The sequence below is a fragment of the Rattus norvegicus genome, chromosome 6 (genome assembly GCF_021556685.1).
Source record: "Rattus norvegicus strain SHRSP/BbbUtx chromosome 6, alternate assembly SHRSP_T2T, whole genome shotgun sequence".
Classification (NCBI taxonomy): domain Eukaryota; kingdom Metazoa; phylum Chordata; class Mammalia; order Rodentia; family Muridae; genus Rattus; species Rattus norvegicus.
The window spans coordinates 16,128,899-16,154,505 of NC_141539.1; the positions used below are offsets into that span (position 1 = coordinate 16,128,899).

Genomic DNA, 25,607 nt, shown 5'->3' on the forward strand with positions numbered 1-25,607 from the left:
TTCCAAGAATCTTTTGTTTTTCCTTACTAATAGATTTCTAATATGGAAAGAAGTAATTTAGGTATTTGAACGTTTGCAGTGAAAGCTAGAATCATGGAAAGAGCTGTAAAGGCAAAGTGAGTCTTCAGTATTTTCCTGTGCAGCAAGGCAATGTATATGGTTCTGCATTTTTATTTCTGCATTTATGGCTGTAATTAACTTTGAATTGGTACATGGTTGCAAACATGTTATGTGTCAAGGCAGTATCGAAACAATTCAGACTGTTTGATTAGCTTTTAGAAAGTAATCAATTGACCATAACTGGTCTCTTTTCAGTTAACTGACTCCCTGTAACCCTGGCTTATTTTATAGTGACCGCTTAGATCCTTCAGCTGTTCTTGACACTGCCAAGTATGTAGCCCTGGTAAAAGTATTGGGAAAGCATGGCAGAGTGCAAGGTAAGTGAGCCCCAGGACATGGAGGAGATAGGCGATGCCAGTCCTCGCCACTGGAAGCACATGTGAACTGATACTAATGGTATATCATGCTCTACAAAGTGCTTGGACACTTTGCATACACATTTGCATGTGAATCCAACTAGCGCTGTGTGGACTGCTCAGGCCATTAGCTTTAATGGAGTGACAGGCTTGTCCTTTACATTTGCACAGCTCAGTGCCTTTCGCATTTCTGCAGCGTTTTATTAGCATTGCTGTTTGGATTGAGTTTGAAGATCATGACTTATGGCATAGTTTGCTTATGTGCCTGCACTAATGGCTTTGTTTTTGCTTAAAAAGATCTGAAGGCTGAACCTAAAACCTGCAAACACAACCTGATAGATAAGGATCTGAACTGTGCAGCTTAGTCTTAACCTTTAGTAACATTAACTAGATGGATATTTTAGGTGAAAAGGGAATTTGATTACTGAATGATTTGCATGCTCTAATTTCCTTGTTGGAAAATTACTAACCCTTATAAAATAATTAATTGCACTTGATACCAGTCTTCCTGTTGCTTGTTCCTGGTATTCTTTTTTTTTTTCCCTCCCCACCCTCCCCCCATTGCCGCCCTTCCCCCAACAATCACGTTCACTGGGGGTTCAGTCTTAGCAGGACCAAGGGCCTCCCCTTACACTGGTGATCTTACTAGGATATTCATTGCTACCTATGAGGTCAGAGTCCAGGGTCAGTCCATGTTGTTCCTGGTATTCTTATTAGCTTTATACCGGAAGTTTCTCCTTAACATTTCCTCTCTTTTATTTTCAGGAGAGACAGAATGGGAACTTACTTGATTTGAATGTTGAATGTTGATATTTTTCGTAGGAAGTCTTTCTAACACAAATTAGTCTGTTTTTTAAAATCAGTTTTTATAAAGTGATTAAAACATTTTGTCTGTATAATATTTGAGAAGAAACATCATAAAAACGCACTTATTCCATATCCTAAAATGTTTGTTTGTACCTTCCTAATGAAGCTTAATGAATCTAATGTATTAGCATGCAGTCTTTTGGAAAGCTTTCATTGGCTCTGCTTGGCTAATTAGTATCGACATAGCAAACAGGCCGTATCGGTATCAGACCATTAGTCTGGCTGAAGATACAGTGTAAACACATCTTTATTATCTGGCCTCCTGACAAGCCATCTGCCGAAGAAACAATGGTGTGATTTAGCAGATGTTAGCTCTGCGCGATAAAAGCATCCATTAGGAGGATCTTCCAGCTACAGGGCAGACCATACAGGGCTCCGTGGTGCAGAGTGGGCACGCGGTCTCTATCTATAATTTGTAGTCAAAGTTGCAGGGAAATGATAAAACCATGCTATTGTGGATTTATAATTGTAGTCTCGTTTAGAAATGCAAGTAGTAATTAACTCGAAATCGGCATTATACACTAGAATTTACATTCCTGCTGGGCTTGAAATGCTGTTCTAATAGCAGTTTGTTTTCCCTACATGAAATTACCTAAGGGTCTTTTGTGTTACTTCATTGTAGATGCTATTAACATTCTAAAGGAGATGAAAGAGAAGGATGTTGTTATCAAAGATGCAGCAGTCTTGTCCTTCTTCCACATCCTGAATGGTGCAGCTTTAAGAGGTGAAATTGAGACAGTAAAACAGTTGCATGAAGCCATCGTGACTCTTGGGTTGGCAAAGCCATCCAGCAACATAAGCTTCCCATTGGTCACTGTGCACCTGGAAAAGTAAGCGCTTTGCACTTTGGATTTGGGATGGTGGAATTAGCAGAATGCATGCGCCTGATTGTTCTGGGGTTTACTCTGCAAGTACTCTGGTGATTTGCTATATAAAGGAACTGAGGTAGACTAGGTATCCTTTCACACACCAGAAGCCCAAGTGCTGCCTTTTACCTATCAGTGAAGGTCTCCAGTGACAGTTGTTTTGTAAAGAGCATATAATGGTCTTATATGAAATTTTATCTGTGGTTGGGTGTGGTGGCACACACCTATAATCCCAGCACTCTGGAGGTTGGGGCTGGAGGCTGATAGCAAGTTCAGACCAGTCTGAGTTATGTAGTAAGTTCTAGGCCAGCCTTAGCTACAGAGCAACGCCTTAACTCCAAAATCTAAAAACAAGACAGACGTGGTGGTGCGTGCCTTTAATCCCAGCACATGGGAGGTGAGAAGCAGAGGCTGGCACATCTCCGAGTCCTAGGCCAGCCAGAGCTTTAGTGTGAGAACTCTAAAAAATTGAGTATATAAACACAAGTTTCCTCTAGCCTTTGAGTCTTAATAAGTGCTGCTTACGAATGACTATAAGAAACTAGGACCCTCTGGAGTTCTCTTCCTGCACCCATGACTGTTACCCAGGAAGTAAACAGACCTGGTGCTCCTCCTCTATTTGCTGTTTAACCACACACACCAGGACATTCCTCCAGCTCTGACAAGTGTTTCTTTTTATGGAAAAATGAATTTTGTTGATAAGTCAAGATTTTCTGAGATTGAAATTTTTCTTTTGCAAATGCCCTTTTTGGTTGGTGCCCAATTTAAGGCATTATTTGCAGAGCAAGTCAGTGTTCTTTCTAACAAGGAGACATTTCTGTAAGGTTGATCAGTCACCCCTTACCTTTTCTTGTAGATTTGTTTTAATTTCCCACACCTTGCCTGCTTGTAATTTATTCCATGGCTTAATGTAGTTTATACTCTGCTTATTTTGTGATCAGGATTTCCTAATTTTTCTGTGATATTGTCCTATCAGTGTTACAACAAAACTGACTTTTCATCCTCTACTTGTTCTCATTGCCTGTCGTCATTTCTGGGGGTTTGGTTTTATTAGGTAGTATAGTGACTGTGGGTAATACTGACAGTGTTGGCTTTTAAATATAGAGCTGACAAGCTCTTCTAACTAGCTTCCTATTAGAAAATGTGTGTTTGTACATTTGGACCTGCACAGACCCCAAATAGCTGCTTGGCCATCTGCTCATAAATTCTCAAGCTAGATACCGTACAGATCTTCACTTCACATCTGTTCAAGAAACAGTGATGCAAACAATTGCTTCTTCCTAGTTCTCAGACTCACAGCAACTTTAACTAGAAATCCTATAATTAATATGCTTCCTAGTGGCTTTTCTTGACTGTTTAAAAGGTCTATCTCTGCAAATCGCATGTGGAACTCTGCACGGGGATTTGAAAGAAATGGGCCCAGTGCCCAGAAGAGTTAGGCCCTCCTGCGCCACTGGGCAAAACCAAATAACTAACAAAGAAATGAGGCCACAGCAGAAAAGTATCTTACACACAGGGCCACTTTGAAGATGGAGGAGACGTGAAAGTTTTCCGAAAGAGGTCTGCAGATGGGGCTTCTGAACCAAGAAGCAGTATGCTGCTTGGCCCTTGCTTACAGCCAGCAGATGCTGTCTCCGTTGCGTTTGGCTGTCTTTGAGGAAATCTAAGTCAGGACCTTTTTTAAATGGCGCCGTTATGTCCAGATACTTACAGGAGTTATTACCTTCTGTTTTCACTTGTGTGAGGTTTTCTTCGTTTTTGTATTATTCTGTGTGTGTGTGTGTGTGTGTGTGTGTGTGTGTGTGTGTGTGTGTGTGTGTGTTTATAGAGACAGTCAAGGTCTTTCTGTTTGATCTATCATACCAAAACCATTATGTTGACTGTCCTAGATTCATGAAAATAATAAAAAATGGAACAAAGGAAGCGTCATATTTAAAGTGCTACCCCCCCACCCCCCACCCCCAAACTCCTCTGGTAGCATTCCATCAGGAAAAACTGGGATAAAACACTGACTTGGAAGCTTGCTCAATTATGTTTTGTCTGACCGATGAAAGAAAGCTAACTAATTCAGAATCGTGACAAGTACCAGGGTTAACTCTACCAAGCTCCCCAGGTGACCACAATATCTGATTTCATAACATTCGATTTTCAGTAATATCACATAATTGACTCTGTAGGTTATGAGCTCATCTGCAAAATGAGCCTTATTTAAACTTGGGGTAAGACTATAAAAAACTTCAGAACATCGTCTTAGAGATCTTGCTCATTTCATTTAAAGGGTAGCATCTTTTCAGGGCATCACTAAAGGGACTGTCATTTTCATTACAGTTCTAATGCAAGTCCAGGGTCTGCCGACCTGCATGTTGATCTGACTTCCAATATTTGGATAAAACCTAGAGGTTTGAAACAATACTATGTTAGCTTACTTGTTACTATGTTACTCATACTGTAAAAGTGCTTTGTGGTTTTAGAAATAATGTTACTTTGTGATTTTGTTTATATGCATTTGACAAGGGAAACCATAGATTAATGTAATTATAAAGAATTTGGTAAACTAACCTGGTTTTACATTATCCACATGATAATACTTAACATTGACCAAAAAGGAAATAGAACTAAATTTTTCATGTGCTTCCTATTTTTGCAATCTTTAAGCCTTTTATCTGTATGTAGTCTAATTGAATGTTCCTATAAATGTTTTTTGTTTTATTGTGAATTTTACATATCTTATTATACTCCGAATTGACTCAGGAGATGACAGAGGTCCTCTTTTATTAAAGGAGAAAGACGTGTTTTAGATGAGTTAGAGGAGCTTTTGAGTAGTCCTCCCGCTAGAGTCTAGAGAAGGAGGTGAAAAAGACTGTGAGATGCCGACTCGGATTCGCTCGTCTCACATGAGCCGTTGGGCTTCAGTGCTTGTGGAAAGTGTCGGAGGCTGCTGCACTGGATTCTGTGGGGACGGATATGTAGAGAGCTGTGATCCCTGCTTTCTATTAAGGAGTCTTTGGTGTGCTGATTTGTACTGTAATCTAGAGATGTACAGATGGCGTTTACTTCTCTTCCCAGAGCTCTTGGGAAGTTAATAAGAGTTCATCATAAATGTCCTTATATCTCCTTAAGATGAACTCATAAAAATTTAAATTTTGAAATGGCGTAGCCTAGTTATGTATATCTTACATAAATGGGAGACACACTTGCAAAATGCTGGTTATTCTTTGGTAAACACTCCCCTTCAATTTGAGCATCTTCATTTGTACTGGATACTTTTATTATATGTGGGAATGTGTGCCTTCCAGAGTAAAACTCTTTATATATTGAAAGGAAATTAAGGAGGTTTGGCTCTTTTACTCCATTATTGCAATTAAGAATTTAGCATCATCAGTGCCAAAGGACAAAAAGTGTTTCATTTGCCCTAGGGGGACAGGACAGTGATAAGATGATTTTTCGTCAAGGATCATTGGGTCGTAATTAAGTTACATTCCTGGCTATTGCTCTTTGAAGGATGATTGGTAAATGACAGGCTTCGCGTGCTTCTTGCGGACAGTGTGCAGGAAGCGCTTTTCTCCCTCTGTCAGAAGATCCCGTTGAGCCTGATAATGTAAATGTGGCATTTTACTCTGAACAAAAGAGCAGGGAAGTGAGCTATCTTGTCTAATCACTCAGTTGTTTAACACCGACTTCCAGTTTAGACTCAATTGGCTGGAAAGCACTTGACATGTGAAGTTAGTGCTGTTCCCAACGCATGTTTGAGTAAATTTTAAAGTAAGTGACAGCTAAATTGTACCTAGGGAAATTACAAAGCCTTCAACACAGTTAATTTTTTGGGGAGGATTAGTTGTAATTGCAACACCAGTCTCCTTGAAGATTTCTCATTTATAGATGATGAATGGGAGAAAAACAAAACAAAAAAACTCCATTTATTCAGCTCTTCAAGGTGCTGGTCCTGCTGACCGACAGTTGTGTGAAGGCGACCGTCTCCTGACCGATCTTCCCCCAATCCTAACACTGGGTGCTTTTAGGGTTTGGCCTTTTGTTTGTTTGTATTTGATGCCTCCCATCTCCATCCTGATCTCCTTATCCCTAGTGAGTTGAGATTTAAGAGCTGGTCAGTCAATAAGCCCTTCAGGAAACTGCTGCTTCACTAGTAATTCATATGTAATGTTGAAGTACTTTATTCCAATTAAAAAACAATATTTGTCATTTTTTTGTTGCTTCAATTATGTATCTACCTTGGATTTGAAATTTATTACCTATAGATGTGTGAGGAGACCAAGTCAAGCTAAAGATGTGAATTGGCAGTTGTCTTCTAGTTGCCGGAGGTCAGAATGGTGTGCAGCTTGTGTGTGACAACATCATGAAGCCTTCCATGAGAACTTGCCTCTTGCTATCTCGGGGAGAACTTTCTTTCTTTTTTTTTTTTTTTTTTTTTTTTTTGGTTCTTTTTTTCGGAGCTGGGGACCGAACCCAGGGCCTTGCGCTTCCTAGGTAAGCGCTCTACCACTGAACTAAATCCCCAGCCCCTCAGGGAGAACTTTCTATGCACGCTTATACCGGATCTAGTGTATGTTTTTCTGTTGTTGATACTGTAGCACACCTTAACTTCCTATTCAAGACTAGAATGGACAACAGTAGATTCGCCATGCTAGCAAGTATCACAGCCCTTTTAAAATTCTGTACACTAACGAAAATATATAGTTTATATTAGTTTATATGTGTAGTCATATTTTCTTAAAAATGAAATACAGACTCTAAAATAAATAGTGTATGGGACACAATGGTTAATAAAGACAATGCTTTCTTAAGTTTTCAAATTACTTCTAGATGTTTGTATTTCTATTATGAATATGTATCCTGAAAATTAGAATTACAGAATCACCTTTTCTCTAGTTTTATCTTTGTTTCACATATTTGATAACACTTTTAACTATGAGTTATTCAGAACACTGCTTTTCAAAATCCACTGCTCTTTATTAACATACGGTTTTAGTTATAAGAGTTATTTTATGTGGTCCCTCAAATATATTTTTAATAGAGTTTCTAGTCTTTAAAGATAGTGCAGATATATTTGTGTGTGCGTGCGTGCGTGCGTGCGTGTGTGTGTGTGTGTGTGTGTGTGTGTGTGTGTGTGTGTGTGTTAGTGTTACCTGGTTTGTGAGAAAACAATGACTGGAATTTGTTTTTGTGGAATAAACTTTATAATTCTATACAAAACCCTAGGGACCAAACAGACTTGAGATAACAGACTAAAGGTTTTGAATATAGATTTAACAGATTAAAAGTTTTTTCAAACAACTATTATTTTAAATTGCATTTTCTAGTCATTTTTGATGTACCAAGTGAATAAGGAAGTTGTGGAGTACTTTTAGGTCGCAGGGCCTGTGGAGTGCCGGTTGTCGGGCAGTGTGCCATGTCACATTGTGTCTAGGAAGGATTTGCCTCCCCTTTTCTTTTGCTGTTTGCTGCTCCTGGTGCTTTCATTTTGACAGGAGTGGTGTTGAGCGGCAGGCGGCCCGGTCAGCTGAGACGAAGTGGACCATCCCTGTTTGCTGTGTGTACCACACTCCTCAGTGAGGGTCGGAACCTGGAGTCCTGGGAACGGAGATTGTTAATTCCAGCACCCGTTTCCAGGCTCCACCAGAGAGATCACCATGACGTAAAGGACTTTAGGAAGGCAGATCTTTAAGTGACACCAAGCACCTGCAAGGTGCAAATGGAAAATAGCAGCAGCAGGGGACCAACTGTCATCTCCGTTATTTCTGTCTTCAGTCCAACTTGTAGGGAGTGGTCTGTAGATCGGATTTATTCTGTCAGCAGCCTAAGGAGTGGTAACATTGGTGTCTAAAGTTAGTAACAAATATATGAGTTATTTCCATGTTTTTCTGTTCTTGTCTTTCCTGTTGTTTGGAGTTTGTATAATCTTTAGAAGCACTTATTTGGAGACTAAGGACTATTAACATGTCGCTTTGATTGACAGAATAATTATTCATTCATTTATTGATCGTTTTGACCTAATGTAGGGAAATACAGTTGAGACAGTACTGTTCTAGTTTGGGAGTCAATCTGAAAAAGCAGATTTTGCCATTTAAAAAAATGGTATGTCTTAGTTTTTCTTTCCAAGTGTGTCCCCAGTTTTCTCTGAAGGGGACTTGCAGAAAGGCAGCACCTAAGCCCGTGTCTAAAGCAAAGGGAAATGCTGATTACATGAAGCGTGTAGCGTGTAGCGTGTGCCGTAACTCCTGTAGCATCTGCTCCGTGTGACAGTAATCTAGCCTGCAGCATCTGCTTTCCGTTTGAAATTAACCTGCAATTTAGTCTTCACCCCAAATGACAAAAATTCAAATGACTCTGTGGGGTGCCAGATGCACTGTAAACAGGGCTCGGTGCTGTACGGCAGACTTCCCTTTACCGAGGGCTCCTTTCTCACCGTGTCAGCCGCTCACCGTGCACACTGCTGTGTACTTTCTTAGGACAGTTAAAAATCTTACTCTACATAACACAGGAGTCTAATCTAGGGCAACATAACATTTGTGGGATGGACAAAATGTAAGGCTTTTCGCAGTAGATTGTAAAAGGCCTTCCTTCTTCTGTGAGAACAGTCAGTGGTGTGTGAGAGAATGCACTGTCCAGAGGACTGTCGCTAAGTGTCATGAGCTGTACTTTCTGTCCATATCTTGAACTATGCTTTTAAAATATATCTCATGCTCTCTTTTGAAAAACATTTATTTTTATTTTATGTGTGTTGGTGTGTTTGTCTACATGTGTAGGTAATTCTGAGCTACCATGTGGGTGCTGGGAATTGAAGCCACTATTCTTAACTGCTGAGCCATCTCTCCAGACTCATGCGTGCGCTCGCGTCGCGCTCTCTCTCTCTCTCTCTCTCTCTCTCTCTCTCTCTCTCTCTCAATGGGTAATCTCTTACAACACATAATTGCCCTATAAGCAGTGGTGAGGTCACAGTCTGTGTAGGGAAGCGCCTGGGTGAGAATGGGAGGCTCAGGAATGTGCCTCCAGTGCTGCTGTCTGTTCTTCAGGCAAAGCCATGGTTCTAGGGGCCTCATTGGCTCTTCTCTTTTAAAAAAAAAAAAAAAAAAGGAAGGGAAGGAAAAGAAAAGAAAAGAAAAAAGAGGAGGAGACCCAGCCATGGAACTTAAGTGTCTGACATCTCTGGTTGTTCTGGGGCTCTTCTTCACACTGTCACTTGTCATTTCAAAGGGAATACAAGTACTTTTGAAGACCCACAGAAATACCTTTCAAAGCTCATAAGAAACTATGACTTGTTAAGTACTACATTTAGAAAAGTGTCATGACTTAGTATGAAGCAGTTTTTCGAGTTTTTCCATCCTGAAGACACAGTGTTTAGGATTGTACAACTCACTGCTGGGTAAGAATATTGGAGTTTGAGGAGGTATGGTTTTGTACATTTGAAGCCTAGGACGGTTCTGTACTCTCCCCCGTAGGGCGTAGGATGAAAAACCCTATGATAGCATTGCTAAATGCTTGCACATGCCTGAGTGCAGAGTAAAGCTTTCCAATCTGAAGCAAAAGTCCCTAAGTATGGGGAAGGAAATGTAATGGCAGTAGTCCTTTTAGGACCAGCAGCCTGATAGCAATTCATTATCCACACTGTATATATTAGAGACTGTATGAAATTAGAGACTGCCTTCTTTCGGATCGTCCTCCCTTCCCCAAACACTGTTTTGGAGGCAAGTAGGAGACCAAGCGGGGAGGGGGTGAACTGTTAGCTGAACAGGTAGGGTTATTTTGGGTTTTCTCCTTCAGCATTGGGGTTTATGTCTTAAGTAAGTTCAGCTGCTGACAGGTTCAGCTCTGTTGTGTTTGAGAGCCTCAACAGAATTTGATACATTTTTTTCTTCATTTTCAATTTATTTTTCAAGGGATGATTTACCTGCTGCTCTTGAAGCCAGCATTGCCTGCCATGAAAAATATAAAGTATTACCCAGGATTCATGATGTCTTATGTAAGCTAATAGAAAAAGGCGAGACTGACTTAATCCAGAAAGGTTGGTAGCAAATATCTTTTCCTTCTTGCATCTTTAATCTGAATGTTGAGCTGTGAAAGGAAAATTTAAGACTAGAAAATACCTCCAGAGAAACTGTTACACTTCTGAAAGGAAGTGATTCCAAGCGTTGAAGAAACCCCTGGTTTCCGAGATCTGTTGCTTTGGGGATGTTGCCCTTCTCATATTTCATGTGCACTCCACTTGTTGCCGATGTGCCTCTCTGGATATATAATTTCTAACCTCCCTTCATGGTTCTCTTTAAGGCTAGTCTTCAGTATATGCAGTCAGATAAGGACTGTGACTGTACATTAGACAGAACCACACTCTGTTAGCCTCCGTATCTGCTCTCTTACCTGTGTAGAATTACATGACGCTGTCTTATGCTTTCTCATGGTCTGTGTGGTTTCCTTCCCTGCTGCCCAGCGATGGACTTTGTCAGCCAAGAGCAGGGCGAGATGTCGATGCTCTACGACCTCTTCTTTGCTTTCCTGCAGACGGGAAACTACAAAGAGGCCAAGAAGATTATTGAGGTATGAGTTTTAACTCTGCTATTCTAAAATACAGCTATTTAGACGCTTGATTGGAATACATTTAAAAATTTTAACCTTTAATTATCCTTGCTCTGATTCATGTTAATAGAATTTGGTCCCAGTAATAGTAGAAAGCATGTGGCTTGGCCAGCTTTGTTGAGTATAATTACAGCTCAGAAAAGGCAGTCTGCTTGTTTATCGAGTGTTTCCTCACTTTGCTGAATTCAGTTATATATCAAAATGATATTCGCATATTAAATCTTGAATTGTAAAACAATTAAATTAAATTGGTATTCCTGGGCGTAAGGTTGCTAATCCTCTTTGCAAAAGAATTCTTTGTTCTTAAAAGCAATAAAATTCAATTTACTGAAGACCAGGCTCAGATTTATTTGTAATGCTTGTCTACAAGTTAATCAACCAAACAAGTACTGTCTGCAATGGTCTGGCATTTAATTTAAATTTTCTTTCTTCCTTATTTTTGTCCCTACTATGTAAGCAGCTTATAGGAAGTAGGTGACAAACCTGGCCTCTGTAGGATTAGTATATTATCTAGGCTTTACTCGGTGTTTCTTACTGAAATTCATAAGGTAAAGGCTAATGTGGAGTCTGTCCATGTGGTGGTTAATTTAATTACCAAACAGCCCTGTGTCTGGAAGAGAAGGCTCTCAGGAAGTCACGTGGTGCAGCAGGGCGGGCACCGTGTCTTCAAACTGTAATGAACACCTAAGGAATTTTGTTGCTCCAAGTCATGTTTTCCTGCCACCTCTCTCTGTCTTTTTCTAAAAGTGTCCAGGGTTCCAGGTTGGCTCTTAGTCTCCTTATTTTCACATAAACAGAACTGTACATGCCGGATTGTGGGGCTGAAGGTGTAGATGCCAGACCAGAACATCCTTACTGTGTCTTCAGTTTCCTTTGGTTTTTCCTCCAGACAGTGTCTCACTTTGTAGCTCTGGTTCCTGGAGCTTAAAGAGATCCACCTGCCTCCACCTCCCAAGTGCTGGGATTAACGGCATGGACCTCCCTCCATGCCTGGCTTATGTCTTCCAGTGTTTTCAGAAAAGAGAGCAGTGTAGAACGGTTGCAGTGTGGTACTCCTCCTGCCCGTACAGGCTTGGTTGTAAGACTGACTAGAGCCTCTCAGGGTGAGTGTACATCATTGGCCAGTGCCAGGGGACACCTCATTTGCATGAGTAGGGATTCCATGTGCTGGTAGACATGACCTTATAAGGGTCCAGTGCCCCATGCCTCCAGTGGGGCAAAGGCAGGGGCGGGGGGTGCATGGGGCACAGTGGTCTGGGACATGCAGACCTTGAGTTGTGTGGGTAGCAAGCCTGCTCCCTTGATCTTGGGATGAGATTTCAGGGTTTTGAACATGCCCTACCCCACTCTTGCTCCAAGCCTGCTCCCCAGCCCCACAGCACAGGAGATTGTGAAATTCACAACTTGGTTTCTTTTTTCTGTCTACATACCTGCCGGTGTCCTAGATGGTACTTCTAGCACTCAGTTATTTTGTGTTGTCTAGAAAATGGTCCAGCAGGTCTGAAGGTGGGAGCACTGTCTCCTGCTCTGTCTGTGGCAGTGTCTGTGGGCTGCTGGCTGAGGAATCTCTGCCCTCCCTCTGTAGCACAGTAGCTGTGGCTATCTGTGCCCTCCCTCTGTAGCACAGTAGCTGTGGCTATCTGTGCCCTTCCTCTGTAGCACAATATCTGTGGCTATCTGTGCCCTCCCTCTGTAGCACAGTAGCTGTGGCTATCTGTGCCCTCCCTCTGTAGGGTAAGCAGAACCCAGTAAAAAAGGCCAGAGGCATGAGAGCCAGTTTCCTTTTGGCATCTATTAAACTTTCCTAAGCTGTTTGATCTGTAAGAGGGGATGTAATATCTGTCTCTAAGACCCAATCACTAATGTGTGTAAAGCAGCTTGTGCATTTCCTGGATTATGGATGGTACGTGAACAATAATTTTAATTTTCTTTGCCTCTCAAAGGTAGGGATTTTTTTGTCTCTTTTATTCTACATGATTTCAACGTAAAGCTTAATGTGAGGTCCCTGAGTGTCACATAAATGGCAGGAGAAGGCCAGCTTTTAATACTTTAGAACTGTGGCCGCATGGCTCAATTAGGAATGACTTAAAAAACAGTGCATGTGTATAGAATTGCTCGATGAATTAAAGAATTCTGTGTAGGGGCCCAGGACATGATTCAGTGGATCAAGTGCTTTCCTTGCAGACGTGAAGACCTGAGTTCCTATCCGCAGCACTCCTGTACCATGTGCCTGAAACTCCATAATTAGAAGGCTGACATGAGGCCAAACAGCCTCTCTAGCTAATCAGTGAGTTTCAGGTTCAGAGAGAGACACATTCTCAGAAATGGGGGAACATCTGGAGTGAGCCTCTGGCCTCCACACATACAAGCAAGTGTAGACATTCACACTTCAGTACACACATGTGTGCATACACAGAAAAACTAAAAATAGCCATAGAACCACTGTAATGGCAGCGACAAGAAGGGACTGGGATGTGGTAGGTGAGAATGGCTTTAAAGGTCCATCCCATTGCTGAGACCGAAGGACAGGTCTGTTTTGTTTACATTAATTGTTTTGTGGCTATGGAGGTTAAGTTATGGTGAGAATTTCTAACACTTTGTTATTAAAGTTAAAGTGATCTTATAAACAACATTGAATTTATAAACAACATGCCCTATTTTGTTTATAAAATGATCTGGTGTGTACACTTATGCTTTGTGCTATGTAGTCTTTTAACATAGACTTGTATTTCTGTACACAGGTCATTATAGGAGGTGAACTCAAGCTGGTTTTTAACACATCTTAGATATTTTCTAAATTTTTACTGTGTACCTTTGGAAATTGTTTTCTTCTAAGGGAAAAAGAATGGAAAAGTGTAGTAAGACTTTTTTAGGAGCTGACAGATCTGTGTGAGAGAGGTGTCTACAGCAGGAAAGTGTTCCCTGGCTTGAGGAATGGGGGCCCTGAGCTGTAGGAGAGCCATCCCTCACCCTGCGGTGTGGAGGAACCAATGCTGTTGAAGCATAGACAAGCTTGGGGTGCAGAAGGAGGGTCTGCACAGGAGGACGGAGGCTCTTCCTTTGCTCTGGAAAGGACTCTTTGGCAGAGTAAATTACTTCCAGACGTTAGAAACCCTCAGGACAGAATAAGGAGATGGGGCTAATTCAAAGAATAACAGATTCTGGGTGTACACAGAAGGATTCTGGGTAGGTTATGGGGGCGGGGTGACTGAGACAGTGAGATTAATGAGGATTTCAGGGTTGTTGGCATAGGATGTTTTTCTTGATATACTCAGGGTAATGACACAGAAGGTCATGTGGATTAACAGAGGCTGACTCGGATGTGTGCAGCGTCTCCTCCCGTGAGTGGCAGGCAGGCCGGCCTTAGCTGCCATCTGAAACCTCTTGCTAAGGTGATTGATAGTATCCAAGCACCTTCCCATTTTGGCCAGTTTCTCTTTCCTTCCTTAAGTACTGATCATGTCTCATGGTCTCATCAGTGAGATGAGCCTTTTCAGAATATATTGCTATCGGGAAGAGGGCTATTTCAGACTGGGTCTTCCTAAGGAATTGGTGTCTGGGTGAGAAGTAAAGGTGAACTGGGAACTGACAACCTAAAGTAATTTAGGCCAAGGAGGCCAGCAGCACAGAGACCCTGCACGAGGAAGGACAGTGCTCCCTCTTGGTTGTACCTCTTAGAATAGTTCCTAAATAACACAGGCAGTGTGGCATCGGCCCTAGATACCCATGCATCGGTCAGCACCTGCTCAGTGTCCTTCCCTGTGGTGAGCTCCTGTCCCACTTAGCACCGTACTCTCCGCAGACTTCACTTCAGCCTACGGCACAGTCTGAAAGAAACCATACCACTGAGAACATGCTACCGCTTCCTTGGTTATATCAGGAAGGTAGAGTCTGTAAAGTGTATTCCATACCTTATGCAAATGGTCAGTCATATTCCCAGCCCCAACCTGCCCCAACCTCCACCCCCGTCCAGAGCCAAGTATAAACTACAGGTCTGATTTTAAAGGGTGTCAGCTATGAAGGCTCAATTTGAATACTTGCCCATCTAGTCATTTCTGTGACCCTTCTGGACCTTGAATTCAATGGGTTATTTTATTTGTATAAGACCGGAATTAGTGGGCTCATGTATCTTGCTTAGTACTTCACTGGAATCAACTGTTCTTCATTCCCTGCATGGAATCCATTAGAGACTTCTCTTAAGAATCTGAATGGTCACATTGCTCCAGTGTAGAAAGGAAGACATTTGGTCTGTCTCTCCCTTGAGAAACTTTCCCACTGTGGGACTAGAGTTGTCACCTTCGTTCACATCCTCACATCCATCTTCGGGTTTTGGACCATCTTCTTTAGGTGGGTTCTTGGCAGTGAGTTCATCAGACAGATGTGTCCGTATGGGTGAACCCCACACCCTTTCTGGTTTACCACACTAGAGATTTGAGTAGCAACCGGGTCTCCAGGTCTTAGCCTAGAATTCCTATTTAGAAATTATGATCAAATAAGATGGTATTTTTCTGTAAAGAAAAACAAAATGTTACTTCGTTCCTTTAGAGGTTGAGTACTTCATTTACTTTCCGAAACAGTCATAGTTAAGAGCATAAGATAAAATGTGTTTTGTGAGATCCACTTCAAGATTTAAATTCCGGGAGAGATGACACGGAGTGGGAAAGGTTACATAATGGTGTGAAATTTTACCTATCTCTTAAGGGTTTCTGTGAAGAAGTCTGCCATTTAACTTCATCCTGAGCCCTCGAGTGGTCAATTGTAGCTCACTGCTTGGCAATGGGTCCAGGACTGCAAACAAAACCCTGGGACTCAGACCTGTGTCACCAGCTAGACCGAGTGACTGCAGCCGACTCTGTCATGCTTAAGTGACGTTCAGGCACATCTTCACCTGAGCCTCGCAAACAACTCTGAGAAACAGGGCAAAGAGATTGAAGTTGAGATTATAGGTTCTAGACTATGATCAGGGCAGTTCCCTCTTCCTGTGGGAACTTTTTTCAGCACAGCCCCTGACTATCTCCGTACTCTCTAGCCGCACCCCAACTTTGAATTATCAAAGCAGCCTTCTCTTACTTTGTCTTCCCGTCTCCTCATCTCATTTCCTTCGTTTTATATTGAATCAGAGGTCAATGTCCTATCCTGTGCAGCCAGAAACTTTCATTTGATGGCGTCAGGGTAAGACACTAGAATTTGGAGTCCAGTGCAGTTGTTGTTACACTTTGTTCTTTACTTGATGGACATAAAGTTGTTTTTTGTTTGTTTGTTTGTTTGTTTTGTTTTGTTTTTTGTTTTTTGTTTTTCTTTTTTTCGGAGCTGGGGACCGAACCCAGGGCCTTGCTCTTGCTAGGCAAGCGCTCTACCACTGAGCTAAATCCCCAACCCTTGGACATAAAGTTTTATCCCCTTGTCTGCCTTATGTATGCATTGTGCTAAAAAGCTAGTGTTGTGTCTGGCTTTCAGATGTATGCATGTCCCCCTGACGTGTAATTAGAAGTTGCCTTAGTATTCTCTTCCATTCCCTTCCCCTGTGAAGAGGACCATGGCTGTTGATTGATGGTAGACTGTCCTCTGACCTGCTCAGCAGCATGTTGCACTTTATATACCTGATCTTTATTCCATTCTCATAGCGTGTGTGTGTGTGTGTGTGTGTGTGTGTGTGTGTGTGTGTGTGTGTGTGTGAGAGAGAGAGAGAGAGAGAGAGAGAGAGAGAGAGAGAGAGAGACCTGATCTTTAAATGTATATCTTAAGGTTCTAGAGAAAGGGACAAAGGCCAGAAGGCCCACTGAGTATCATGGTGTCACTGTCCTCCTGTGTCTAGCCTAGCTGGAGGGATGCATAGTTGAAGTAGCTTCTAGGGGAGCCCATTGGTATTGGCAAGAAAAACCAAAGCAAATAAAATTTTACTGTTTCAGTCAAATTTAAGTTTATATGAAGTAAAGTCTGAAAAACAGTAGAGGAATTTTCATGTCTTCTCACTTGAGAATTATTTTACATTTATCTTTATTAGCATGCATAGATGTTTATTGTGCCCATGAAGTGATGGAATGAAGTATTGAGAAATGACAATATCTTGTTTAACTCTGCCTATGCGGTTGAGCTGAGTGTTGCATTAGAACTGCAGAGCCGTGCTCCATAATGCAGTAACGTGCGTAGAGACAAACATGGCAGTCTTTCTATCAGACTATTTAGCCTTGCCCTCCATTAAATAAATTATATGCAAGGAGAATCAGAAAGAATGAAGTTACCTTCTTATTTGAATGTGCATTAGCTGGCCTTTGATGTTATATTTAACATCCCAATTAGGACTCAGTTATTTCTCCCTGTGTTTCTGCTGCATTTTTTATTGCTGCTTTCAACTGCGGTGTTTAACATTCAGTAAGATGCTCAGAGGGAAGCCAGAAGCGTTGCCGGTCCAGCAGCCTAGGAGATTTAGTTAATCTGACCTAGATGTTCTTTTGATGATTGAGATTTATATATGAAAACAGTTCTCAATTTCAAAATGAAACATAGGGGAGATCTAGTGTTTAAGCCCGCTGTCCTGCTAGCAGCAGGGATTAATCAGCCCCAAGCAGGAAGAGTTACCGTGGAGTTGTGCTGTTCAGATCTTGTGGATTTGGATCTGTAATAACATTGGGAGTTGTAAGTGAATGTGGCTCTTGCATTTTGCCATGTTCTAAAGAGGATTATTTGTTCTTTTTCAAGGGCTCTCTATGTACATTGATGTTGATTTCATACCCGCTGTGATGTGTGTGGCACTGTAGATATGAGGGAATCTTTGGATACAGTCTAGATGTAGAGGTTAACATTTGAAAGTGTGTTTTAAGATAAGGTCAGTTTACTCCATTTGATTTTATACCCCAGAATATAGATACTTATGTAGTAAAAAATGAGTGCTCACAATTTAAACTCTACAATTTCTGCCCTGCTACCCAAGCTACAAGATGCTACTCTCTTCATTACCATTGTGCAGTGCTTGTTTTTGACTAGAATTACTGGGGTGCAGGGGTAATGGTGCATTCCTGTAGTCCAGCCGTTGTCCAGTACAGCCTAGGTAGGAGGGTGGGTTGAGCCTGGGGGTTAGAGGTCAGTCAGGGCACATAGCAATACCCCATTTCTGAAAATACCAAAATTCCTCGGGTTTATAAATAAGCCCTGGCACTCAGGGGACACCTGGCTTCCTCAGCAGCAGTGGAGAGAGAGGGCGGCAGGGACATCCTCTAACTTGGCACGCAGCCAGGGCAGATGAGTATGTAGTTGTCTTATCTCCATGCTGTGATTGAAAAGTAGTGTTCCATGGTGAAACCCTCTTACAGATGATGCAAATGCTATCATTACAGGTACAAATCCTTGGAATTATGATGAAATGGTTTGTCTTTTATTCCAGGACCCAACATTGTGAAACGTGTGCTTGAAGCCAGTGTTGTTGGCTAAGCCCTCAGAATTCCTGATTGACCATCTAACTAACATGCATCTCAGTTATTAAAATAAACCGAGACTGAACTAATGTTATGTATTCAGCTAATTTTAGATTCTAGGCAGTATATCCAGTGATTGGTAGAATACGTTTATCAAAGTATGTGTCTTCTAAAATTGAAAGCCGCTGGTGTTTATTAAGACTAAGACTTGTTTGTTATTCAACTTGGCAAATTAGTACATCATATCTACTGAGTCTGTTGGGATGTTGTAGTGAATGGGGGGAAGGCGGGCCCTTGATCATGTGCTATGGTGTGAGTGTGCATGGGCATTTAGGAGTTTATCTTTACATATTCTTGGGTTGATTGAGTTATTCTTCCTGAATGAATATTGAGCTGGGAAGCAGCATCTTGGGATAACCTAAGTCTTGTAAAATATGAATTCTGAAGTCTTGTGTTAAATATGAATTCTGTTGGGTGCTTGAACCTAACCTCATTAAACGCCTGTGATATCTGTGGGGGGTCACAGTATAAGACTTTTTAGCACATATGTGTGGTAACAAGTTCATTAGATGGAATATACTGTCTCCACGAGATGATTGAGCTGAGTCTTACGCATTGAATGGTGGTTCTGTTTTACAGACTCCAGGCATTAGAGCTCGGCCTACACGACTTCAGTGGTTTTGTGATAGATGCATTGCCAATAATCAGGTTGGTATTTGAGTTCTGCTGTCTGAAGCACCTAACACTTAGGAACATGTGAGCATCATTAACATTGAGAGTTTACGAGAGGTCCTTGTGGACACAGTGTTCCCTCAGTGCTTCTCCAGACAAATGCCAGCCTGCTTGATGTCCCTGGGGCACATTAGAAGACCTAAGAGTGCTGGTCTGAGCCCTGGAGGTTTTCGCCTGCCCTTCTTGTACTGGTGCAAGTAAGCTGGCAGTGAGTGTGCTGTGTGATGAGTGTGCTGTGTGGTGTCGAGAGGTGATCCTTCTCTCAGCTCACTCCATCAGTCCATTGGCAGTGCACACAGTCCAGGGACAAGGTTGTCTTACCTGTGTGCTCCTGGCTGCAGGTGCTCTTCACAGATTTTTCTCACTTAGTCACTCATGCTAGGGGCCTTTGTTTTGTAAAGTCCCGTTACTGTGGTAGTATTCACAGCATAACGATTTGGTGTTCTAACTACTTGTCAGTGTGCAGCTCTGTGGGTAAAGTAGGCATATCCTGCTACTGTGCTTGGTCCTGAGTCTCTTGGTAAAGGTAACCCGTCCTATGGGGACACTTACCCAGTGGGTCATTCTTGTGTTAACTGTGAAGTACACTTCTTACATGGTGTAATCAGTCTGTACATCTTTTTTAAGGTTGAAACTCTTGAGAAGTTAGTGGAGCTGACCGAGAAGCTGTTTGAATGTGACAGAGACCAGATGTACTACAACTTACTGAAACTATACAGTAAGTGGCACACTCCTCCTCTCCGCAGTCCTGTCTGCAGAGGCCACAGCAGGGAAGGAAGGTTGGGCTTGGAAGAAGTTTGGGGATTGTCAAGTGTGGAGTGTTCAGCAGAGGCCACAGTGAAGGCTAACCAAGCGAGTGAGCCACAGCGAGCAAAGGCTAGCCGAGCGAGCGAGCCTTCCTGCAGAGCACTGTGTTGTGTGGTTAGATGCTGTGTGGTGTCTACAGAGCCAACCTCCTTACTGCAGTGATGAGGGTGAACCAGCCTCTGCTTGGTCAGTCATCTTCGTGCCGTGCTCCTGAAGCCCACACCTGCATGTGACACCATGTGTTAAAGATCTATTGCACTCATCCAAGGCTACCAGATCTGAGACGGCTGTGCACCCTGACACAGCCTACACGTGTGAGCAAGGAATTGGGCTGACACTGGGATTGGGAAGTCTGTGTGAAAAGCAAGATGTCTTTTAGATAGTTTTTAATTCTTGAGAATGAGGACATTCTACAATCAAAGTGTACATGCATGGTGCTCTCTGGTCATGTGAAAAGCTAAGTAGTGCTCAGGCTACGTAGTATCTTGAATGTGAGTCCAGTCAGTTCATAAAATGATTCTACTTTTCTTTAGGGTTTCATGAACCATGTAGGAAGCCATTGGTTTGTACTGTGTTGTTCTGTGCTAGGCCTGAGAGACTGAACTAAAATGAAGTTACTCAGACTGATGGTTCATGCTACCAAACCAACTGAATTCCTTCTTTTCCCTTCTAAGAAGTCAAGAGACAGACAGACAGACAGACAGACAGACAGACACACACACACACACACACACGTGAGGAGAGTGCCTGCTCTGAGCTTTGTTTTCTTTTAGTTGGTTTATTTTGTGTGTGGTTCTTTTCTGTCTATAATGCCAACCTTCACTCATATTTAACACACACACACAAATCTTTTAAGTCAATTCAAAGCAATAGAACTTAGTAGGCTCTTTTGAGAAGTGTTTTTCTTTTTTCTTCTGTTTCACGTAAATTGTGAAGTAGCTTTCTCAGTCTCTCCAATAGTGTCTAACTATAATATACTCAGGTGGATCTTGTAGGAGTGTGAGTGCCTATGTACAAACTGTTGTTTACTATGAGCATATTACATTTTTTATTCAGGTACATATTACATACAGTACAATGTTTTCTCCATTTTAATCATCTGTAAGTACTAATAAACTGGTTGGCTCTCTTAGAATTTATTTTATCCATCTTGTTTCTGTGAGTAGATTCTAGTTTTCCATATACTGAATCTTGGTTCACACCCTTAATTCCCTCCTGACTGACGTCCTGGTGTGTGTCTTAAGGCTGAGGAGTGGTGGAGATTCTCACAGGCAAATGATGCTGAGTCTGTTTATACACTGACGTGTTTAGATGTTCTTGCTGTAGTCAGGGGAAGGAAGTGGCTGAGTGTAGCCAGTGACGATTGGTTCCCTTTTTGCTTTTATAGTTAGAGCTGCGTTTTGTTGTGGCAGCTTCACATCTCACAGTGAATAAGTGTGACAGTGACTCTCTCGGGGACATGTCTCAGCAGAACCTCCCTTCATGCCGTTATTGGCCCCAAATCAGACCCTTCCTGACTTGACAGGCACTTCAGTTTGTACATGGCACTTTTCTTTTGCTGTGGTATTCAGACAAGTCTCAATCTATAACCTTGGCTCTCCTCAACTCCAGAGTGGCCTTTGACAGCTCTGCCTCCTGAATACTGGGATCAGAGACTTGCACCAGCAGGCCCAGCCTCACTGCCTTCGTATATAAAGAGTAGACGTTCGTTTATCATTTGTGCTAAAGCACCTTTGATTTTTTTTTTAACTCAAGCAGTCTTTAGTGATAGCTGTGCATGAGATTTCTACTCCTGCATCTTCTCGATCGTTTCTTCCTTGTATCTGCCCCTCTCCTTTCCTACTTGTTGGGACTTGGCTTTCCTCTCCAGGATCTTCTCGCCATCCTTGTCCAGCTTTAGCCTGGGGATACCCACCTTGCTGGGGTGGATGCCCACGTGGACAGTTGTACCTTCTCTCGCTGGACTCATTCAATGTAGAGGACGTATTTCTTCCTGTACACTTGGACCACTGTGCCAGTCTGCTGACCTTTGTAGTGTCCTTGAACAACCTGAACATCATCATCCTTTCCAATGGGCATAGACCGAACATTACACTTCTGTCTCAGCTCTTTGGAAGGAGGAGAAGACATGGTCTTCTGATGTGAGAAGGTGCATTGACATGCTTTTTCAGTTCGTGCTTTACTCAGAAGTCACGAAGGGATTGAACTTGGTCTTGGTGGCTACCCACAGCTACCTTTGATTTGTTACTTTGCATTAAAAATGCCTCAATGGTGGCTTTTATAATTTTACAACCCTAATGTTTTACTATACTCCAAGTTATTTATGTTTTTTCTTTCCAGCACATATAGGCATATTTCATGCTGTGTGGCCTTCCTCTCTTCTGTTATGACACTAGCACAGCGGCTATATTCTGAGCAGTAGGAACTCACAGAGCATAACTGTTTGCTGACTGAGCGTGAAACTGTCACGTGTGTTCCATGCACAGACCCCCTGCTCAAAGATGTCCTTGGCAGCTGTCTGTTTTGGAAATCCCCATTCACTGTGGCTTTTTTTTTTTTTTTTAAGCTAATGATATGAAATAATTAGGGTTTGGTGTCCTTGAAACCTCCAAAATTGGTGGGGGTTTTTTCTTAATGAATGTATGGGTTTTAAAAACCTGTTTTGTTTTAGTTATTTCTGGTACTCAGATTATCCAGCAGGAGCCTCTTCCCTTTAGCTCATGTGCCATCTGACATGCCCAGGGTTCAGGCTGGTGGGGCCTGACTCCTGCCCTAGACCTGAGGGCTTCATCTGATAAGGAGTGGTGCTTAGAGCACAGGAAGTGCAGGTGGGGAGTGGGAGTAGCTCCATGTGTCAGCAATACTGGAACAGTTGCTGGCCTTAGAGGTAAGACCCAGGACTAGAGTTCTTCCTCTCCTAGTTTGGTACCTTAGAAACACCCAGGAATGTAGCCCCACGGCTTCATCTGTTGTCAGAAAGTTCTGGAAGAATAGCAAGTGCTGTCGTCAGGCATCTCTCTGCACTCCCGCAGCCTCCTCCCAGTTTTCGTTTTGTGTTGTTTTGTTATTTTTGTTTTTTGAGACAGAGTCTCTGTGGTGTATCCTTGGCTGTCCTGGAACTCACTCTATAGCCTGGCCTTGAACTCTGAGATCTGCCTGCCTCTGCCTCCCAGGCACTGGGATTAAAGATGTGCACCTCCAGCTCAGTGCCCACCCAAGACAGTCTGCCTTTTCAGAATATAGCTGTAAGGTATCCATTCAACTTTTCTTTATTGCTTAGAATACTTGTACGGACTTTAAAGTGAGCCGTCCTCCAAGTACGCTGTACTGTCACCTTGGGGCCTAGAAACCTTCCTTGTGTTGCCCAGTGTGCGGGTGACTTCACCACGCAAGAACCACTTCAGGTGTTTCCTTCTACACGATAAAGATTCTTGGGCTTGGATTATTTTTGTAATCAAGCTTTATATTTTAAAATATAATATTTAGGTTTTACATTGTAGGAGGACATTGTGATAAAGGTAAGGTGTAGTTAGCTTACAAGAATATTGCTTTTGTGTTGGGCATGATGATGCTTGCCTTTAGTCTCAGCATAGGGAGGCAGAAGTAGGCAGACCTCCGTGAGTTCAAGGCCAGCCTACAGACAGCCAGGACTGTTATATCAAGAAACCCTGTCTTGACCCCACCCTCAAAAGAAATATTGCTTCAAAAGCTAACAATAAAGGTAAGTTTTAGTTAGATTGGCTTAATTGTCAAGTATTGATAAAATCCTCTGAGCTTTAGTTAAGCTCTACTGTTACAGTGGGGGCTTGCAGCCTGTGTTCGGTATGGGAAATCGTCCTCCCCTTGCATCTCTTTTCCTTAGTGCGGATATCTAATTCAGTGCGACTGCTTCACACTGTTTTTTCTTTAAAGTTTGTACTTCTAGTACTTATTAGTGGTCAGAAAACTTAGTTTTTCCTTTTGGAGACACAGAGTCTAGGGAATCCCACCAATGCCAGTAGTGACACATTCCCTCTAGGTGCTGAGAGATAGAAATATTCACATTCTCCCTAAAATGTCAGTTCATCTCCCTAAAATATCCCTTGCATGCAAGTTTGCAAGTTAAAACAGAAGGACGTCAGAAGTAGGACAGCCCTACTATCTTGTCATTTGTTAACACTGGGTATCACCACAGAGAGTAATTAGGTCATTGGTACAAAAACTCCACCTCTTTCCTTTACAAGAGACCCCTTGCTTCCTTAAAACTTAGTCAGCAGTGTTATCTGTTGTCCCAAGAAATGTGGAACTCTGGGAGGCAGCAGGTGAGGTGCAGATTCTCCTCACCCAAGACAAATCTGGTGTAGGAAGAAAGTCATACATCCCAACTTTCCCAATTATTTTAGAGGTGTTCAGTATTCCCAAGGCAATGCATATGTATTTGTCCCCTTGGCAAACAATGAAGGGTATGGGTTACTTGTTTCTGATTTTTGACTTTTACATTGGGCAATTTTTCAATTACCTTTTTTTTTTTTTTTTTTCGGAGCTGGGGACCGAACCCAGGGCCTTGCACTTCCTAGGCAAGCGCTCTACCACTGAGCTAAATCCCCAACCCTTCAGTTACTTTTAAAACAACCTTTTTATCAACATGGTTCTCAAAGCTTTGGGTAGAAGCTCGGGAGTGTTCGTTACTGTGTTTGCTTTTGTTCAGTTTGTTTGGCAGAGAAAGTGTTTCTGTGGCTCATATTAGAAAGATACACAGAGAAGTCTCGTCCCTCTGAGCTACAGTCACTAATGCTTCCTCTCCCTAACAACAGCATGCAGAGTAATGCATGTTTCAGCACAGAGTAAGAACATTCTAAGCAGTTACCAGCGTGGCTTGGCACAGTCACTGAGTTTTGATTAATCGCATTCTGTAGAAATAAGCGGTGACTGGCAAAGAGCGGATGCTGTCTGGAATAAAATGCAAGAAGAGAATCTTATCCCTCGAGAACGGACACTGCGACTGTTAGCTGGGATCCTGAAAACCAGCAACCAGGAGGTTCCTTTTGACGTTCCTGAGGTGAGTCAGTATCGTAAGCCTGACAGACTTGTCTAGCTTGGCATAGCTTGGCTCACTTTTATAGTGCAAAGGGTGCTGGATGTAACCATTTTTGTTGAACTGAGTCATTTTGTTTTAAAGTTGTGGTTTGGAGATGACAGGTCTTCCCTGAGTTCATCCTCACCCTCAGCAGGAGACACCGTGACTGAGAAGATGTTGTTGTCTGACTGCAGACTGAAGAAGAGTAAGGGTGAGTAGCCGCAGACCACGGTGAGAGGCACACACTCGGCCTCTGTACTTTTATCAACACAACACAGGTGGTGCTAAGTAACTTGTTATGATTACATCGTTATCATTTATAAGCCAGTGTCCTTAAGTTTTGAGATGTGTATAAGTATTTAAGGATGAAAACAAGGGCAAAGGAATTAAGATGTTAAGAATAATTTTAGAAGCTGGGCTGTGATGGCCCATGCCTTTAATCCTAGCACAGGGAGGCAGAGGCAGTGGATCCATGTGGTTCAAGGCTAACCTGCTCTACAGAGTGTGTTCCAGAACAGCCAGGGCTACACCAAGAAACTCTGTTTCCAAAAAACAAACAAAAACAAAAGTGACTTGTCAGGCCAATGGGCCTTGCCACAGGAGAACTTTTGTGCCAAGACTGAGTGAGCCCAAACCCTGCTAATCTCAGAATGGGAGTGGGGCCACTCCCTGCCTGCGTCTACCTGCTCTGAAACACATAACCACAGCACCCCGCTGAGTAGACAGAGGCAGTCAGGTAGGTGACATGAAAACTCGGGAGGTCTTCATGCTGATGAGATAATAGATATACCCTGAGTGTACC

The 25,607-nt window shown here is 42.4% G+C and overlaps 1 protein-coding gene and 1 pseudogene across 1 annotated transcript in view; one reads left to right on the plus strand and one right to left on the minus strand.

Annotated features, from left to right (window-relative positions):
• Window positions 1-25,607, plus strand: part of Lrpprc (leucine-rich pentatricopeptide repeat containing) — an 82,483-nt gene that overhangs the window by 39,068 nt on the left and 17,808 nt on the right. Inside the window, 8 exon segments of the mRNA NM_001008519.2 lie at window positions 352-437; window positions 1,966-2,173; window positions 10,105-10,229; window positions 10,653-10,759; window positions 18,850-18,918; window positions 19,570-19,660; window positions 24,645-24,787; window positions 24,908-25,016. Coding sequence (NP_001008519.2) covers window positions 352-437; window positions 1,966-2,173; window positions 10,105-10,229; window positions 10,653-10,759; window positions 18,850-18,918; window positions 19,570-19,660; window positions 24,645-24,787; window positions 24,908-25,016 — 938 coding nt within the window.
• Window positions 21,536-23,257, minus strand: Rpl26-ps12 (ribosomal protein L26, pseudogene 12; annotated as a pseudogene).